At 36.2% G+C, this 20,284-nt stretch overlaps 2 protein-coding genes across 5 annotated transcripts; both read left to right on the top strand.

Moving 5' to 3' along the window:
* Positions 1–6,582: 6,582 nt before the first annotated feature.
* LOC130997418 (GDSL esterase/lipase At5g33370-like) lies at positions 6,583–8,393 on the top strand. Its single transcript, XM_057922726.1, has 4 exons — positions 6,583–7,034; positions 7,113–7,243; positions 7,317–7,559; positions 7,635–8,393. Exons 1-4 carry the CDS (start codon positions 6,800–6,802, stop codon positions 8,118–8,120), a joined length of 1,095 nt encoding a protein of 364 aa, XP_057778709.1. The 5' UTR covers positions 6,583–6,799; the 3' UTR covers positions 8,121–8,393.
* A 5,393-nt stretch (positions 8,394–13,786) lies between these two features.
* LOC130997417 (probable lipid-A-disaccharide synthase, mitochondrial) lies at positions 13,787–18,884 on the top strand. 4 transcript variants are annotated; one of them, XM_057922724.1, is made up of 11 exons: positions 13,787–13,966; positions 14,039–14,159; positions 15,188–15,304; positions 15,682–15,938; positions 16,187–16,286; positions 16,409–16,514; positions 16,613–16,833; positions 17,187–17,265; positions 17,567–17,805; positions 18,125–18,351; positions 18,583–18,884. In XM_057922724.1, the coding sequence occupies exons 4-11, from the start codon at positions 15,700–15,702 to the stop codon at positions 18,746–18,748; spliced, it is 1,377 nt and encodes a 458-aa protein (XP_057778707.1). In that variant the 5' UTR covers positions 13,787–13,966; positions 14,039–14,159; positions 15,188–15,304; positions 15,682–15,699; the 3' UTR covers positions 18,749–18,884. The 4 variants fall into 4 exon arrangements, with proteins under 4 accessions (XP_057778707.1, XP_057778708.1, XP_057778705.1 ...); XM_057922725.1 differs by having other exon boundaries at positions 13,787–13,978; XM_057922722.1 differs by lacking the exon at positions 15,188–15,304.
* Positions 18,885–20,284: the final 1,400 nt, after the last annotated feature.

Here is a 20,284-nt window from a genome sequence, read left to right as displayed (position 1 = left end):
CGAGTTACTGATGATGTTGGAAACACTACTCCGAAACCAGAAAGCCAATGAAGTGCAGATGAACGACTCACTTCAAATCATAATTACAGGGCTTTGAATATTATCTTTATCTAAGTTGATGTGCCTTGTTTTTGCATTATCTCTAACTGCATTGAAACTCGCAATGTTTGGCTTAATTTTATAAGAACAATATGCAGGATCAGAAAGTGTCAAAGCAACAAAATTGCGAATGTTTACCACCAAGTTTGAAATCGTGAAGATGTACGAAGTTGAGACTATTCCAACATATTATGAAAAGTTGTGTGAGATCTCAAATAACGCTATTGGTCTTGGAGAACCGATCAGCAATGAGAGACTTGTAAGTAAAATATTTAGATCATTTCCAGAAAGGTATAGCATGAAAATTTATTCCATTGAAGAAACTGTTGATGTTACTTCTTATAGAATTGGTGATCTGGTTAGTAAGTTAGTAACATTCGAGATGAATCTTGAGCAATATAAATCTTATTATAATCCTAAGAGTGCTGCTTTTCATGTTGACAAATCTGCCTCTGTGATTGATGTTACTGACAATGTTGGGAGCGCAAATTTTGATTTGGAAGATGATGATGTTAATCTTGTCATGTTAGTCAAGAACTTTAACAACATGATGAAGTCTCTGAAGAAAGCAAAGACCAAATCTGAAAAGTGTCTGATTCATTTGCTGCCCAGAGTGAAGATGTTATCTTCAATGTCACTAACTTTCCCTCTACAAAAGTTCACAGGCTCATCTTCTTATTCCAAGAAAGGCAAAGAGCTCATGCATGCTCGTCTTAGATCAGAAGAGATGGATGTTGATATTGACATTGATGAACTAAAGAATACTATGGTGGAATTTTGCTCCTCTCAAAAGTCAAGTCAAAATATTGATAAATGGCACAACAAAAAATGGGTGATGCTATCATTGCGCAGATTGAACACCCAGATGAAGTGTTTCAACAACTTCTACATTTTCTTCTTTTCAACAAAAAAGGGTGGAGTAGATGTTGATAATGTTGATATTGATCAACTGATGTTGATGTTGATACTGATGCTAAAGTTGGGCTGTTGATGCTGATTAATAATTGATGCTGGGAAGTGGTTTTAGATGCATGGACACCTGTTTGTTTAATTTTGGTATTTGAGGTGTATAAACACTCTGGAACTATGAGGCAACACCCTAATCTACCCAAAACTTCTTAGGTGTAGGACAAATTATCCATGAAGATAAAAATATGGAAAATCTAGCCTTTTGGTGTTGAAATGACTTACTTACCCTTACTAACACTAATTTTCATTAGTTTATTTTTTTATTATTTTTGAAAATAGCAAAAAATAGTAAAAACAAAAAAGTTTCAAAACACAAAAAAGTCTTAATTCCATCGTCTTTCTTCCAGCGCTCTCCCGGCGTTTGTTCTCACTTCCCCTCATTTCTGGTGAGTCACTTAGTTTTAGTCTCATATATTTCTCAATTTGCTGAGAGTTTTTGAAAATGAAATTGTTGAATTTTGTTGGGCAAAACATGATGACAGAAAAAAGTCTTAATCCCCTTTTTAATGTTTGAAACCTCGAGATTTGTTTGATTTGATATAGTATTTGTGAATAATCATGTTGTTCTTGGTTATTGATTTTGAATTTTTGAACTATATTCTTCATTACATGATAAAAATGCATGCTTACGCACTAAAATCAAAATTTACACGCAATATCAATCGTTACACACAATTATCGATCGTTACATAGATTATCGTTCGAAAGTGTGTATAAAATACAAATTGTGCACTGTTACACACATTATCGTCAAAATATGTGTAATGATTGAATTTACACTGTTACACACAATTTCAAATGATAATGTGTGTAACAATGCATTTTGTGATTATACACACATTTTCAGACAAAAATGTGTATAAAATACGTTTTTTTTTTAAAATTCCAATCATTTTTGTTTAGTTCTGAGTATGTGATTTTTAATATAAAAATTTTGTATGTGCTACAAATGAGTCCGATATGCATGGTTTTATCCTATGGAGGATCATGGTTTTAGCCCAACATTTTGATGTTTGATCATAAACTTGTTTGATTGTGATTTTTTGTAAAACTCTTATTTGTTTGGATTAAGTTTGATCATGTACTTATTTGGTATTTGAAGTTTGGATTATTTAAACTATAATGCAAAATGTGTAGAAAAAGTGTGAAATAAAATGACTCCAACGAAAAAGTGTGTAATAGTTCATTTTGCACTGTTGCACACTTTTTCAATTTAATAAAAAAAAATGTAAGTTCACGATTTTTAGTGAATCATTAATTTTAGGGTTAAGTATCAAATATGCCCCTAACATAGAGGCCCTTATTACGTATAGCACCCTATACTCGACTTGGGTTCAACTAAACCCCCAAAGTCCTTAATTTGGTGCAATTACACCATCTGCCTTAACGGCAGTTTAACACAGTTAACTATTTTAATTTTTTTTTTTTGTAGAAGGTGGTGGACCATGCCTTCTTCTTCGTGCCGGAAACACGCCGAAAGGGCTCCGGCGATTGGAAAAACCTGCCTCCCGGCTCCAACAGTTGGCTCCTGGGCAGAAAACATGGGATTTCGCAGAAAATCGCAAAATGTCACTGAGACCAAACATCAAACACCTCATCGGCGCTTTCCCCTTCGCCGCTCGCCATTTCTCCTACCACCGAATGATAACTGAAAGATATATCGCCATTTAACTCGCATATCTTATTTTAATCCATTGATATATAGCTTGGCAATGATAAACACTAAACAAAATGCAGAAAATGATATATATTGTTAACAAAAAAAAGAGGATATGAAATATGTGTGTGTGTAGAGAGAGAGAGATAGAGAGATACATATGAAACCCTAAGCAGCAGTAGGAGAGTGAGAAACGAGGGTAACAAGAAAATCGAAAATATCAGTTTCCATGACAGCAGCAGCCACATCTTCCTTGTGCATTGTCCTTCTTTTCCCTTGCAGCGTCATCTCCCACGCTCTCTTCGTTAACTCCTTGATGAACAGTTCACACGCTTTGGAGAAGACGATGGGGGCCTCGTATGAACTAGACGAATGGAGTAAAAATTCCAGAATTTCAGCGAGTTTGTCAACCAAGGGCACCACTAAAAAATCATATTCCAAATCACCGCAAATCCCATGTGTTTCCCGGTAATCCAAGGAAATTCTAGCGATTCCTCACGGTTCCATGCGTCTCCCAGAAATTCTTCGAATCAGATCCACAACTGCTATCTTCTTCCATAAAAATTGGAAAAGTTCATATCCACAACTGCTATCATCGTCGTAGCAAATCCGACAAATTTTCAAACGAATTTTAAAATAAATATTTTTATGGAATATTATGAAAAGCTAATGAATGAATTTAGGGTTAAGGTGCAGATAGGCCCCTCAAGTGAAGGCCCTTAGAGCATTTCAGTCCTCTTACTAACTGTGTGTGCAGATTGGCCCTCGAACTCAAAAAAATGGTGCAGATCGCCCCCTCTGACTTAACACCGTTATGGGCCGTTAGTCAGAGGGGGCGATCTGTACCGTTTTTTTGGAGTTCAGGGGGTAATCTGCACATTTTCCCTTTTTAGAGTTCGGGGGCTAATCTGCACACTGTTCATTAAAAAAATCACATCTCATCTTCTCCGACCAACTTTTCCGGCGTCAATCGCCGTCAGATGAGGAAAATCACGAAATCAAGTTCCCAAGCCCTAAATCGGGAATTCCAAATCGGCGTCATTGCTCCCGAAAATCACATAATCGAAATGGAAACTCGAATTCTCCCTCGAACGTCACCGCCCCCAATTACAGAATCACCCCCAACGAATCGAACTTCGCCTCGCCGTAGGCGGTGATCGTGACCCCAATCGAGATCGAGATCATGTTGGCCATGGTCTCTGATTGGAAGGCGTCCTTCTTCAACAGCACGCCGATAGTGTAGATGGCGACGGGCATCGTCAGCCTTTATCATCGGATTTTGCCGGATTTGAGAGAAAGAGGCGACTCCTTATCGAGAAAAGCTAGGTGACTCCTCATCGAGCGTGTGCAGTCGAGCGAGCTCCGAGGTTTAGGGCCCAAGAGAGAAAGAAAGGGGCGGCGCCCTCCGCCGGCCTCGGCGGAGCTTGAATCAGCGACAACGACGATCAAATTTTGAGCGAGAGAGATTAATTAATTAAAAAGTTAAAAGGTGCAGATTAGCCCCTGAACTCCGAAAAAAACGGTGCAGATCGCCCCCTTGACTAACGGCCCATAACGGTGTTAAGTCAGAGGGGGCCGATCTGCACCGTTTTTTTGAGTTCGGGGGCCAATTTGCACACACAGTTAGTAAGGGGACTGAAACGCTCTAAGGGCCTCCACTTGAGGGGCCTATCTGCACCTTAACCCATGAATTTAATATGTACACACTTTTTCTCTTTAATAAAAAATTATGGAAGTTAACGATTTTTGAAAAAGAATTTTAATATATATTTTAATACTATTACATACTCCCTCCGTCCACCAATTAAAGGCCTATATGAAAAAAACGGGTTTTAAGAAAAAGTGATTTTTATTAGTTGAGTGGAGAAAGGGTCCCACTTTTTAAGAAAAAGTGTATTTTTATTAGTTGAGTGGAGAAATGGTCCCACTTTTTTGTAAAGAATCTTTGACTTTTTTGATTAAATAATGAATAAAAACTTACCAAAAATAGGTAGGCCTTGTTTTTGTGGACAGACCAAAAAGGCAAGTAGGCCTTGAATTGGTGGACGGAGGGAGTATTTTTTTTGTTTTATTACAAGAATATTAATACAAATATTTTTATGAAATATTATGAAAAACTAATGAACAAGTTTAATACTCCATATGTCCCGTGTGTGTATATATATATGTGTGTGCGCGCGCGCTAATTGGAATTTACACAAGGATTAAGAAAAATAATCGAAAATGAATTTATACAAGTAAACTTCCTATGCAGGCTTTATTGATATCTTTATTTAGGAGTGTGTATCACTTTTAGTGACACGTGTTTTAATAAATGTCAGATGAGTATATTGGAATGGGGAATGAGACTTATCTTCTTGTAATATTATACTGTAAATTAGTATTTAAAAATAAAAAATACACACTTTTATGAATATATAAAAATAACAAAAAGTACACTCTCTTGTGACAAACAGAGGATGTACTAATTCATGCATCGCAGTCCGAAGTCCAACCCAATCATCAACCTAAACCCATCAAAATATCACAATTCTAGCTTTCAATCAACTACCTTCAAACTTACCACAATCAATTCCCCCTATATTATTACAACTTAGAATTTTATATAGAAAGTCCACCTCTAAGACATTTCCTACCATCAGATCTTCATATTTAAGAAATGACTAATTATTTTCAACCTGAACCCAACAAATCAATTTACCGTCATTACAACTCAAAATGCAACATGGACTCAACCTTCTATTTCATGAAATGCGATACGAAATTACGGATCATGACATTTGCACCAAAAATTAATACTCTAAATTCATCTTCGTCATTTGCATCTATTTTATTTTTTATGAAAGCCTCTTGAAGACTTCTGGTGTTGAGTTGCGTGGTTGGGGTTATAGTCAAATTTGGAATTTAATTTATGAAAAAAATGAAGAAGAATTTTTGTCGTGAATTGGATTTATGTGTAGTTAATTTGACTATAAAAAAAATCACATTTAACTTGAGGCTATAAATTATAGGATAAAATAGTAAATTTATAATTATTTATATTATTATATATTTTATACGGGAGATTATAGCGAGTAAAATGAAGTTTGTGATTAGAATTAGCCTTGATTCTATATTATATATATACACTATATATGTCGAATACATTGATATTTGATAATACATAAGTATGAGACAGAAAATTAATCGAGTGAATAATAATAAAGGACCCGACTAGAAAAATGAAGTGCCACTACTAATTGGATATAACAATATGTAGGTATATCTTGAGACTCTTGCCTATAAAATAACTTGCTAGTTGTACTATTACGTAAACTTGCGTGAGTAGTTAGTTGTCTATAACGTTGTGAAACTCATTAATGCAGCTCACATGCTGCCCTTTTATCTCACAAATCTAAAAGTTCTTACAGCCCTATCACCATTGCATATGTGTGTGAGAGAGAGTTGGCTAATATTCTTTGCAAATTGAATTATCTAATTATGGGGAAACAAAAATTGCAAGACTTTTTTTTTAGTCTTTTTCAAATTGTCTTGCATTTTTCTATCTCTATCATTCAACCCTTTTAAGATCTTCGAAATCTATATCCATATTAATAAGGCATATTGTTACCTAACAATATATTGTTCAATTCCATTTGATGGGATATCTATAACCACTAAATTAATTTATATATATGTGCATGTACATTCTGATTCACCTAAAACATGAAACCACCTTGGTAGATATATTTAATTTCCACATAGGTAGATTATATTAATTTTGTTGGCATGCACATAATCTTTAATGATAGCTAGATCAAACCTCCTATCAACTGTCCAAATTGAATACTATTGTACCACCCTTCACATTTTGCTTTGCTTAGTTTGAGGCGCTTTTCCCCCCCTTTACAACCACAATGGTTCCTCCATATTTAATTCCATAACAAAAGAGCCACAATCTTTGCTGAAAAATACACATTTATATGTCAGGGTATAACACAACACTTACTCTTATATATACAACCAAATTCAGCATCCATCTCATCTCCATCCACAGCCACTGTGTGTTTTGTGTCTTTCTCTTCTTGCTCAACAATGGCTGCCTCTGCCTTCACCATTATTGTGACTGCAGCCATGTTCTTAGCCACAAATGGCGTGGGCGTAGAGGGCAGAGCCTTCTTCGTGTTCGGTGATTCGCTCGTCGACAGCGGCAACAACAACTACTTAGCCACGACCGCACGCGCCGACGCCCCGCCTTACGGCATCGACTACCCCACCCGCCGCCCCACCGGCCGCTTCTCCAACGGCCTCAACATTCCCGATCTCATCAGTTCAGTTTTGCCATCTTACTAATATTATCCATCTGAAACGAATGATAATTAATAAATAATTTGAATCGATGTTGCAGGCCAGAGCATCGGCGGGCGAGAGTCGCCGTTGCCCTACTTGAGTCCGGCCCTAACCGGGCAGAGGCTGCTGGTGGGAGCCAACTTCGCCTCCGCCGGAGTTGGGATTCTGAACGACACCGGAGTTCAGTTTGTAAGTCAACACAACTCATTTATATATATACCAAATGAATATATGTATCCTTACGAATTTGGAGTGTATGCAGGCGAACATAATAAGGCCATTCCAACAGCTAGAATACTTCCAGCAATACCAAACGAGAGTGTCGGCATTGGTGGGCGGCGGCGCGGCTAAACGGCTGGTGAACCAAGCGCTGGTGCTGATGACGTTGGGCGGCAACGACTTCGTCAACAACTACTATTTGGTTCCTTTCTCCGCAAGGTCCCGCCAGTTCTCCCTCCCCGACTACGTGCGCTACCTAATCTCCGAATACCACAAGCTTCTCAGGGTAATTAATTAACGCCTCTATATATATCTCCATCTCCATCTCCATTTAATTAATTATACATACATATATATATAGAAATTATACGATATGGGAGCTCGGAGGGTGATAGTGACGGGGACGGGGCCGCTGGGGTGCGTGCCGGCGGAGCTGGCACAGAGGAGCCGGAACGGGCAGTGCGCGGAGGAGCTGCAGCGGGCGGCGGCGCTCTTCAACCCGCAGCTGACGCAGATGCTGCTGAAGCTGAACTCGGAGGTGCGGGGCAACGTGTTCATCGCGGCCAACACGCAGCTCACCAACAGGGACTTCATCCGCAATCCGCAGGCGTATGGGTTCGTGACATCCAAGGTGGCATGCTGCGGCCAGGGGCCCTACAACGGGCTGGGGCTCTGCACGCCCTTGTCCAATTTGTGTCCCAATAGAGAGGTGTATGCGTTTTGGGATCCGTTTCATCCTTCCGAAAAGGCTAACAAAATCATTGTTAGGCAGATCCTCACGGGATCCCTCGACTATATGAACCCCATGAACCTCAGCACAATCCTCGCCCTCGACGCCCGTCTCTAACCTCCACTCTTTGGGTATATACAGCATTTCAATTATTTGTGTGTGTTTGTGTGTGTTGAGACTCATAATGGTGGTGATGATGCAATAAGATGCAGGGTCTCGCCGACAAATAATATTTCCTTGTATTTCAAGTAGACAGAGAGAGTCGGAGAATTCGTGTTGTATTTTGATGTGATGTGATTCCTTCTTGTAATGTCAATCAAAAATATGGTTCAACTTGTAGATTTATATCTATTGTTTTTTAATATATACATGGATGGGTTCAAATAAAAATGTAGGTTTATATCCATTGTTTATTAATATTTATTAGGGTTAATTGCACAAAAATACACAAACTTTAGTCATTTTTCCATTTTGCACATGAACTTTGAAATTTACATTTTTAATCATGAACTTTGCAAGTATTTCAATTTTTCCTTAAAATTGAATTCCGACTGCCTGAAAACCGACGTGTCATTGTAGATGCCATGCATCTATAGCACTTGTCATTAATAAATCGACGTGTCATTACTAAAACGACAGCATTTGGCGAGCGATCCTCCAAACTATATCGTTTTACTGATGCCGATGTCGTTTGACTTCATTTAGGGAATTGAATCTCTAAATTTAGTTTTTACCTCGGTAACATTTAGGGCTACAGGGAATTAGGGAGATTTTCGCCATTTTCAACGCAATTTGAAGGTCAGTGTTGGCTTCGTTGAGCGCGGCGGACAACTTTCAGCTTCAACGGCGGCCTGCAGCTACGATGGAGGAAGCGCATCAGCATGGGGACCTCCAGTAGGCGGCCGCAAAATTGAGACAGAATGGAAGCTAGGGCTCGACCCTTGTTGCGTTTCGCCAAATTGAAGGGATGAACGGATGAAAAGAAGGTTTAGGGGTGAAGGCAGCGCCGATGGTCGGGCCCCGGCTTCGCCAAAGTTCAAAAAGGGGAGATTCAGGTGGCGATTTTGAAGGAAAGAGCTAGGGTACGAATTGAGAAGAAAGGAAATTAAGAGAGGAAAGAGAAGGACGAACTGAAGAGAGAGAGAGAGAGGGGCACAGTGGCTGCCCATCGAGCTCAGTGAGGCGGGCAGTGGTGGCGATGCCAGACACCTTGCCGGGAACGAAATCGATAGAGAGGGGAGGCTGCATTTGCTACTGTGGAATTGAAGGAAAAATTGTGCCCAAGAGTTATATTTCAGAAGTGGGCCGAGTTTGGTGAATATTTGGAAAATTTAAACCCAAATTCGTGATTTAAAACTAAACAACGTCGATTACAGCTAAAAAAAATGTCATCGTTTACCGGACGATGAAATAAGTGGCACACTTCCGGCTGCCACATAGGATCCACATCATCATCAAATTGGGGGAAATTTAATTTCAAGGAAAAATTGAAATACTTGCAAAGTTCATGATTAAAAGTGTAAATTTCAAAGTTCATGTGCAGAATGAAAATGTGACTAAATTAAGTTCATGTATTTTGGTGCAATTAACCCCATATATTATATGTATGGTTCCAATAAAATTCTGCTTATTGTAATATGAGTATATGAGTAACTGTACTCAACCTATAAGAAATTCGCAACTTTTATTAGAATCATACACTAAGGGAAGATTCAAAGAATATTTAAATAAATTGAAAATGAAGAATCATTTTTAATCGTTTGATCATGAAGATCTATAACATACACATCATCTTAATGGATTAATGCACCATATACATGGATTTGAATCTTAAAAATTCTAGAAACAAAGATTTCCTTGTTCCTTTTTTAATACATTAAATTTAACTAAGGATGTCAAAAAAGCCTGAAATCGACGGGTCGACCCGAATAGACCGATAAAAAATGAGGGTTAGGGTTGAAAAATTTTAGCCCGAATGGCCCGAACGGAAAATAGCCCGAGCCCGATAGGATTGGCCCGAAAATCGAGTGGATTGACCTGATTAACCAAACACTTTCTTAATAATTGATTATTAAACTTTAATACTTTACTTTTTAATTTGATAATAATATTTTGATGCTTGTAAAATACGTTTTGATTTTTTCCAACAGTTAATAACAAACATCTATGATATAAAAGTCAAAGAAAGATAGTTATTTATGTTAAATCTATATACAATTTTTATCGTAAACGAAGTTAAAGTTAGATATTATGTAAACTTACGTTAAAATAACACTAATTTTTGTATCTAAAACAAGACGAAATGTCTTGATTTAAAAAATACGACATATTTTTATTATAAGAATATGATTATCTATAAAAGAAACTAAATATATAAAAAAAAAATCATAAACTTGCGGGCCTGAACGGGCTACTCCGAAACCGAGTGGATTAGGGTTAGGGTCGATAAATTTTAGCCCGAAAAATAAAAAAACGACTAGCCCGACACGAAAATAATCCGAAATCGAATGGGTCGGCCCGATTGACATCCCTAAATTTAACAATGAATTTATTAATTTTATAAGAAAATAAATTATTATTGCGTTCTCACGAAAAATATAGTTATCACGATTATCATACACATACCCTACATACACACACACACACACACACACACACACACACACACATATATATATATATATATATATATATATATAAACTAAAAAAATCAATGCACTTTTATAAATTTGAATTTCATATATTTAATTAATTTTTCAAATTGTAATATTCTCTTCTACATGTGATTTTCATTTAGGGTGCGTTCTCTTTTATTGTAAATTTATCATGAAAAAATGAAGGATAAATATCCCTCTTTTATAGTGTAAATGAGGAATGAGTAAGGGCAAGTAGGAAATGTGGGAAAAGAAATGAAGAATTTAAATGGTGAAATTTTGTTTATCCTTCCTTTTCTCATGATAAATTTACAATCAAAGAGAACGCACCCTTAATTGTATAACTCCGGAAATAGCAACTACTATTACAACATCATAGGATAAGTAATTATAATATTGTAAAGTATCTTTGATAAATCAAGAGTATGGATAATCTTATATATTTGTCATTACATAGACTATACATTCGAAGTTAGGTACATGATGTATTATTTCATCAGAGGATGTACTTGTTTTTCTTGTATGCGCAGAAAACTCCTTATTCAGTTGTAGAGTTATATGTAATACTCGGACTTTTAGTTACTTGTTTAATTGCTTGAGTTTGAGTAATTAAGGTTTTAGCTTCCTTCTTTAATTTTATAGAGACATGACAATTTGTTTAAAACTATTTTGATTTACAGTTTTTAAGAAGTCAATATTCTATATCCGCATGATGTGGAATTTTTATGTCTATATTGGAGTATAAGTAATTGAATCATTTGAGATAATTATTTAAATGGGAAGGATGAACTTGGATGCATGTGAGATCTGAGTATGTTAAGACGCTTTTAAAATTTTAACAATTTGACGATGAATAGTTATTCTTCTGTCCCACTTTAATATACTTATTTCTTTCAGGCACGGAGATTAAGAAACTTATTTTTTAGGAGTAAAGTGGTGTAGTCCACACCAATTAAGTACAATGTTTCTGAGTGAAAATTTAAAATGTCATATCACTTAAGTTATATGTGAAAAATGCTTTTTTTTTGTAAACACAAGCATTCTATGCCCTATTCTTTAAATACCCTTTGATGTTGATGAGTTTGCTTGGTTTTTTGTGAAAGTCTTACACATTTGACCGATTTGACAGTTATCAGTCATAAAAGTCAACGATTTGACAGCTATCAGTCAATAGTACATATGGTCGGTGGGTGGCTAGATCATGTGTCCGTTCGGTAAAATCATGTGTCCGTCCCGAGAAATCATGTGTCCGCCCGGTCTAGCCACCCATCGGTCATATGTACTCTTGACTGATAGCTGTCAAATCATTGACTTTTATGACTGATAGTTGTCAAATCGGTCAAATGTGTAAGACTTTCACAAAAAATCAAGCAAACTCATCAACATCAAATGGTAAAATAGGTACTTCACATAATTTGAGCATAAAATGCTTAAGTTTATAAAGTATGCATTTTTCATATATAACATAAGGAATATGGCATTTTTGCCTATTAACACTTTTTTTTACTCTAAATGAAAAACGAGTCTATTCCAATGAGACGTCCCAAAAAGAAAAACAAGCCTATTAGAGTAAAACAAATGGAGTAATAATTACTACCTCCGTCCACAATTTAAAGCCCCACTTTGGTGTGGGCACGGAAACTAAGAAAGCTGAAAAATGTGATGTGGATGAAATATGAGGGTAGTTGACTAAAGTAATAAAAGTGTTGTAAGTGGGTCCACTAGTGATAAAGTGTAGTAAATATATAATATAAAAATGATAAATGTGTTTTAAGGTGGGTCCATTAGTTGCAAATGGTAGTAAATATAGGAAAAGAAGAAGAGTAAAAAGGTACAAAAAGTATAATAGGGCTTTAATTTGTGGAGAAAAATTTAAGAGCAAGTAGGGCTTTAAATTATGGACGGAGGGAGTACTATTTTGTCTTTTTGTCTATTTTCAAAATCTTATGTGCGTGTCGTCCCGAAATATTCTTAATTTTTCGATACGAGTCAAAAAATAAAAATATTTATTTTTGGACGACGATTGAATAGTAAATCGAAATTTATCAATAAACGAATAGAGCTCGTTTATCAGAATTTCGAGAACGAGCTTGCGTTTTCTATATTTATATAGAATTACGAGTGTAATGAAAGTGAGTAGGAGTTAAGAGGACGAGTAACGAAGAGTATGGATAACTAGTCGATAAAACGAGACGAAACAAGATATTCAACGATGCTGTCAGGCCTAGCCCATCAATGGTTCTGACCGGAAGTTAGAACCAAAGTCCATCCATACATTTGATGATATATACAACTTGTTTATGCACCAATTTGACAGCTCCAATAGATCGGAGAAAACAGTTATGTGTTTAGTATACATGCGTCAGGAACCCCGAGAGTCTTTACAAGAATATGTGATCTAATTTAATATGGCATATTTGGAGGTGCCAGAAGAGAATCACAGATCAAAGAATATGCATTCATCCGGGGATTAAAGCCTGGGCCACTCTTTGATGCGTTACTTCAGCCTATATAATCATATTTCTTTCTCATCCTAATATGGAACTTAATGGATTAATGGGGTTTCATATTATGCCCAAATTCTTTCCCAATTAACTTCTACTTTCATTTTTTCCATCATCTTTTCATTTTTCATTCTGTTTTACGTTTTTCTTAATTATTATCAAAACCAGTCAAAGAATCAATTAAATGTGATGGAAAAGGTAGTGGAAGGAGAATTGATAATTAGTTATAAAATTATTTTTCTATTTGATTAGATTTTTTTGTTTTAATTGTAGTAAATAAGAAACGAAATCCACGCAAAATGGATGAATTTGCATGCCACAAACCTTACTTGGCTGCATTCCTATGGCCGTTGTAGTTTATAAAATAATTGATAAATAATTTTGATATATTTTAAATAAAAAAGGGATTATAAATTATAATGAATAAAATAGGGGTTATGTATAGAAAATCAATAAAATATAAGAACTTTATTAGTTATTTTATTTTGATCCCAATTTTATTTTTTTAAGTTAAAAAATAACATAATCTCTACGTGGCTCGTTAAAAATGACATGGCATCTACGAGAAATCCATGTTGCTCATCCGAAATGATATACGGCGTCAAAAATAAATTTTAGCCAAAGTTGGTGCGTTTACATCTAACTAATCCAAATTAGAAACAAGCCCTCGCCAATTCTCGTCGCCCATTCATAGCTTGAATCTCTTTCGCCACCCCACCCACCGTCGCCCCATCCACCGTAATCTCTTCTGCCCTCCAGCGAGTGGCGGAAGCCACTCGATTGCCGCGCCTGGCCGCCGATTCCGGTGCCCCAATCAGTTTTGCCGCTCTCTCTCTCTCTCTCTCTGTTTGCTTATGCATAATAACTGCATGTACAGGTTGTGTGGTTTGTGGTATGACTTTACGAAAGGGCCTGTGAGAGAGTTCCTTCAATTTTGATTTAACTCTGGAGCTAAATTTGGACTTGGCAAGTTTATTGGAGTGCTGATTTTCCCATAGGTATGCGTTTATTGCTGATTTTTCTCACAGAGAAACCTATTCGAACATTCTTCAAGTTGCTTTTTTTTGCCTCTCGGATTATGTTTAATTTTGTTTATGACATTTTGTTTCTTTTTCTGGCTTGGTTGATTACTTGAATCTGCTTGTATTTTATAATAGCGTTTTGTCTTTAATTCTAGTATAGAGCAATATGATTATAGGCTGAAGTAATGCTTAGGTTCAATTCGAAAGGTACTTTAATTTTTTTTTTCCTTCCCAATTTGTGTTTACGAACTTTGCCAAGGTTTTGCATATGCATATGTTATGAAACTGAAACGTAGGAGGTGGTTATTATCTTGACTTTTGTTATTGGTGTTGAAGAAGGCCTGTTTCTTGTTAGATTACTTTTTTTGCTCTGTTTTCGACTTTGATGTTTTCTTTTTTCCTAAAAAACCACGGTGCTGATGTTTAATTATCTGGAACCAATGACTACTAAATGCCAGTCTGCTGCTGACTTAATGATTGAGAAATTTCTTTGCTTCCTCTAACGGGATCAGATGCTTGATAAATTCCAGCTTGAATTGAGAAGAAATTTACATGAATCTTGGCAGAGTTTCAATTTTACTTTTGTAAACAATATCCTGCTATTTTATCTTTAACAACTCAACTGTATAAACTTTTCCTAGAGTTGATGGAAGCTAGGAATTCTGGAGGATTTGAATTGGTATCAATCTGGAAAGTCGCTTATTGAAAACCCAGAATTGATTTAGTGTTTAGTTGTTTACTGGTTATTATCTGTTTGCGAGTCTTTATATAAGCTGTAATGAAACATTCTACCGGTGGTTGGGCAGGAAATTTTTTAATTCTTTGATATCCTTTTCATAGAACCATTCCACTAGTAAACGAGTAATACTTAGGCAAAAAACTTGCTGTTTGCTGGCACATTAGTTTTATGCTTACCTGTAAACGAGTTCAAGTTGTTTGGTTTTGAGTTTTAATTAGTCCTTGTTCAATGGGATTTTTGACCTTTGGTTTTAAACATTGGTTAGGTTCTTGAATAGTTGGTGGTGTTTTGTCAAATTGTGAGAGGAATTTTAGAAGTGTTTATCCATCCACTTGGAAGAGAATCGGCAAAAAAGAGAATAAGAAAGAGATAAGCTTCAACGATGTGTTTCGTATATTCTTGCTTTTATTTTTGCACCATGGCTCAAGTGGCAGTCATGGTTACCATAGATAAGCATGTCTCTAGGTAGTGGGTGTGGAGATTAGGTTGGAGAATGGCTCGTTCCATTCCATTTGTTGTTGTGGCGATGGCTTAGAGCCAATTATATGTTTATGTGTGTTGGGAGCCGATTATATGCTATATTCATGAATTATATGCTATATGCAAATTGGGGGCCACAGTGTAGTTGCTGCCACTGCAGTTATTTCATTTTCATCCCCTTTTAATCTTGATGGAAAATTATTTATTTTTTTCCAATACAGTTTGTCCTTGCTGTCCATGAACTTTTGCTTACTTTTATATCTTTTTCTTGTTTTGTAGCTGAGAATCATTATTATTATGTTCTCCAAAAGCGTGAGGAGTGTGAAGATTGGATTTAATACGAGGTTTTTGTGCGTAGTGAAAAGGTCATTATCAGTTTTAGGCAGAGAAAGTGTGCGAGATTTGGCTTCCAAAGATGGGGAGCTTAGGGTTTTCATTGTTGCTGGGGAGGTTTCTGGCGACCTTATCGCGTCGCGTTTCATGAACTCTTTGAGAAAGCTTTCCCCTTATCCTATTCGTTTCACTGGTGTTGGAGGGTAAGAAAATTACTATGTTTTAGGATTTCAGTTAGTTAGTTTGCGATTTTGGCTATATATGCAGACATTCGCTCATTAATCTGAGTTTTGATCTGATGGTTTAAGCCCTTTCGTTGTAAACAAGCTGGTGGTTAGTGGTTACAATAATTGCAATGTCATAACATATGATTTAATCAATGTATGTGATTCAAATATTTGAATGGAGACGAAGACAACATCTTGATTTCGAGAACTGTTGGTATCTCTAGGTTGCTGATGTCGCAGCAAGGGTTGAATACCTTGTTTCCTATGGAGGATATTGCTGTTATGGGCATTTGGGAGTTATTGCCACATCTTAGGAAGTTTAGGGTAATTCTAACTTCACCTATCAAACTTTGTAGTTTTCCAATTCATTTTTAGTTAGTGTTCCTGTGTCTTAGTTAGTACTCACTATCCGTCATCCTAATATCATCTGAACTGCAAAATTTCAGCTCAGGCTAAACGAGACGGTTGAATCAGCGCTAACTTTTCAGCCACATGTTGTGCTGACAGTTGACTCGAAGGGGTTTTCCTTCCGCTTTCTGAAGCATTTGCGAGGTGAATTTCCTTTAATAGCTTTGAGTTTTTCAAAGGATGTCTCATTTTCCTTATTCAAATATAAAATGTGTAGGAACATGGGAAAATGCTTTTTGCAGCTAGATATGGTCCACAAGGATTAGCTAGTCCTCAACACTTTCACTATGTAGCTCCATCGTTCTGGGCGTGGAGAGGAGGTGAATTGAGACTTAAAAGACTTATGGGGTTTGTCGATCATTTGTTTTGTATCCTTCCATTTGAGGCAGATATCTGTAGATCAAATGGACTTGCTGCCACATTTGTCGGCCATCCAACACTAGAAGATGTTTTGGAGCTAAAGGTGAACTCTTTTATATGATGATCAACCATCTTCAGGCCACATTTGATGAAAAATTCTCCACTGCCCTACTATTGCATTCATGACGATCGAAGGGGTAGTAATCCTTCTTCCAGTCGTTTTCCTCATGTTCCATTTTCTGGTACCAACCACCTCCTCAAACACCCACCCAGCCCCAACAGAAAACTTTAAAAAAAAAAAAAAAAAAAATGAGGCCTACTCCTTAAATGCTCCCTTTTTATCCATTTCTCAGTCAGATGGCCTAATGGAAATCTAATTCTGGAATAAAAGTGTTGTTTACATAAAATTTGGAGTTTGCTCTGTATTTTATTTTAGTTTAATGTTTTTCTTCGCAGAATAACAAATGCATGGACAATGAGTGGAAGGTTCAAGGTGATGGAGAGGAATTTAGAAAGAAATACGGAGTATCCTCAGGTACATTGAAGTAATTCTAGGTAACTGTACCTATATTGGGTTATATTTTTTTGTTTACAGGCTTTGCAGATTGTTAATTGCTAACCTCAATGGTTGCCATTTATCTCATGTTATAATGTTAACAATTATTACATCACTAAGAAAGCAGTAGTCAATTATTTTGAAGCAAGTTGATCTGCACAAAAAGTTTTTAAGAGAGAGAGAGAGAGAGAGGTGGCATTGGTTATGTGCTTATTAAGCTGCTAACAGAAATTTTATTATTCTTTTTCTAGCACCTAATCATTTACATTTTTATACTAAGGATCAAAAATAATTTCTGTGCTGCCCGGAAGCCGATTGCAAGAGGTAACCCGCATGCTTCCAATATATGCACGCACTGTGGAACTACTCAAAGATTCCTTGTCAGGGCTGACAGTAGTGATCCACGTAGCACCTAATAAGCATGTGGAAGAGTATATCAGTGAAACTGTTCGCGAGTGGCCTGTACCTGTTGTATTGGTTCCAGGTGGATCACTGTGCATGAAATACAATGCATACAGTGTAAGTGTTCACAGTCTTCTCTCTGCATTACCGATAACAAAAGGACCCTTATTTCATGTCAAGAAGACCTAATTGACTAAGCATGATTGTAACTTCATTTGCTAGGTGGCGACATTTTTCAGAATCTGTTATGTTTGTATGGATGGACCAATGAACTCTAGAAATTTGGCTAGTTCAAATAGTTTCTTCATTTATTTGCTTTCCTTACTGCATTTAGCTAGCTGCATTATCTTGCCCTCTAGTGTATCATACATGATGTATTAGATTCACTTTAAATCTTGTAACTGAAGTGGTCGGTCAAACTTCAAAAATTGTGCAGGCAAGTCAAATAGCACTATGCACGTCTGGGACTGTCGCAGTGGAAATGCAGCTTGCTCGTTTACCTTGTGCTGTTGCATATCGAGCACATATCCTGACCGAATGGTTCATACGATACAAGGCTAAAGTACCTTACATCTCACTTCCAAATATTGTCCTAGATTCGCCTATAATTCCTGAAGCTCTTTTTGAAGCTTGCACTCCTTCACAATTAGCACCGGTGCTCCTGTAAGTCTTACTACTCACTCTTTTTTCATAAGACGCAATGTTTTCATCCTTTTTTTACGTCAAAGAAAAACATGCACATTACTTCTTTTATACAACATCTGAGAAATTCAAGAAAAATGGACAGTGTAGCCTCTAGATTGATCTTACTATTGAGCGAAACCTACACGCAAAAAGGGGAGATTTTCATATACTGTGTGAAGTGAGTAGAGCTTAAGAGCAGTTATATCGCAGGGACTTGATGCATGATGAGAGCCTTCGTCAAAACCAGATTACTGCTGCCAATAAGTTTCTGAGTTTGCTCAATCCTCGCCAAACAGTGGGTGGCGACTCGATGCATCATCCGTCTCTTGAGCACACACCAAGTGTCGTGGCTGCATCAGTGGTATTAAATTCTTGATGCACCATTTAGTTTAGAGATTGTATTTTATTAACACGGCTATTTTTTGAATAACTATTCCTTATTGAGTTTCTCACATTATGGCCTTGTTTTGTTTATTATGAAATTTCTAGGGAAAATATTCACTTTGACTCAATTTGCAATTTCGACTTGACTTCTAAAATCTAGCAAATAAGTACTTTTAACATTTCAGTTTTTGCAATTAAAATTCTCCCTACCGTTTTGGCTATTCAATTTTGTTGTCATTGTAGATCTTGATTCAAGAAATCAATATTTAGGCTTTGATAGGACATTTTGATATATCGGTCAATATGCTAACAATGATGAATTTTATTAAAATAGTTTCCAACAATAGACTTTTGTTTTTGATAAATTAACAATTCAAATACGAAAAATTCATGCTCTCGTCTCAATGGATTTGAACACAAAATCTTTGATCTTTAGGCATTAACTAGTTTATTAATATTGAGATTAATCGTCGTAGGTATTAGACGATGTATATGTCAAAATGTTTATCTCCTTAAGTATTATAGCTAAATTTTGATTTCTCAAATCAAGATCACAAATAATGGCAATCTAAAAATTTGAGGATCAAAAGAAAAAAGTCCGATGCCTTGAATATAATAAGTGGAAAAGAAAATGATGATGAATCGGTAAAAGCTTGGATTTGCAACCTAATCTTCCTTGGTAAAAGCTTTGAGTAGCAGTAGATCTGACTTGTATCTACAGCGATGAGAATCAAGGAAAGGTTTTTGCTTTTGAGGGTCGGAAGTAGCTAATCATACATGTAGAGAATCTTTGATTGGCCGAAATGCAAATTTTAATGTTGTTTGAGGTTTTTTATATGTATCAAGTTAATAGTGTCTCATCTCTCATCTGATGATACTCTACTTATTGTAATGGAAGCTTTTTCTATTGTTAAAATATCAGCAGTCTCTTACAAAAGATAAATAAATGAAACTATCTAATGTGTGAATTGGAGCACCAATATTCGTAAAAATCACTTATATAGCGATATCCTAAAAATGAATATGAAAGGGATTTTATTTGGACGAGGAGTTTTGTGATGTTTGTATTGTTAATGGTCTTAAATTTATAATTAATTATTAAATTCACAAGTAATTTATAATTCAAATATATGTTAGTCGTTAATTATAGCATAAAATTTTTGAATTCACAACTATGAGTAATTTCAAGGTGTGAATTCTAGCATAAAACTCAAAAAGTGAATATACAAAATTATCCATTTTCATATAACAAAATTTAAAAATATCCACTAAGATTAAAAAAAAAAAAAACTTAAAAATTAACAAATTTTTGTGGAAGAAGACAATTTTGCCACTACCATAAAACTTTCAACACATATGTGTCTCTCTGCTTTCTCCCATTTTTATCTCTTTCTGGCGATCAACACTTGTCTCCCTCACTTGGAACCGGCATGGGATGTTTGCGGCTGCCTTAGGCTGTGTTGTGGTGATGGCAATGACAGTGATGAGAGGTGGTGGCGGCTCCTCTAACACCACGATTCACGACCTT

Source organism: Salvia miltiorrhiza, chromosome 8 (assembly GCF_028751815.1).
Source record: "Salvia miltiorrhiza cultivar Shanhuang (shh) chromosome 8, IMPLAD_Smil_shh, whole genome shotgun sequence".
NCBI classification, from domain to species: Eukaryota; Viridiplantae; Streptophyta; class Magnoliopsida; order Lamiales; family Lamiaceae; genus Salvia; species Salvia miltiorrhiza.
This window is presented reverse-complemented; position numbering and strand designations above follow the sequence as displayed.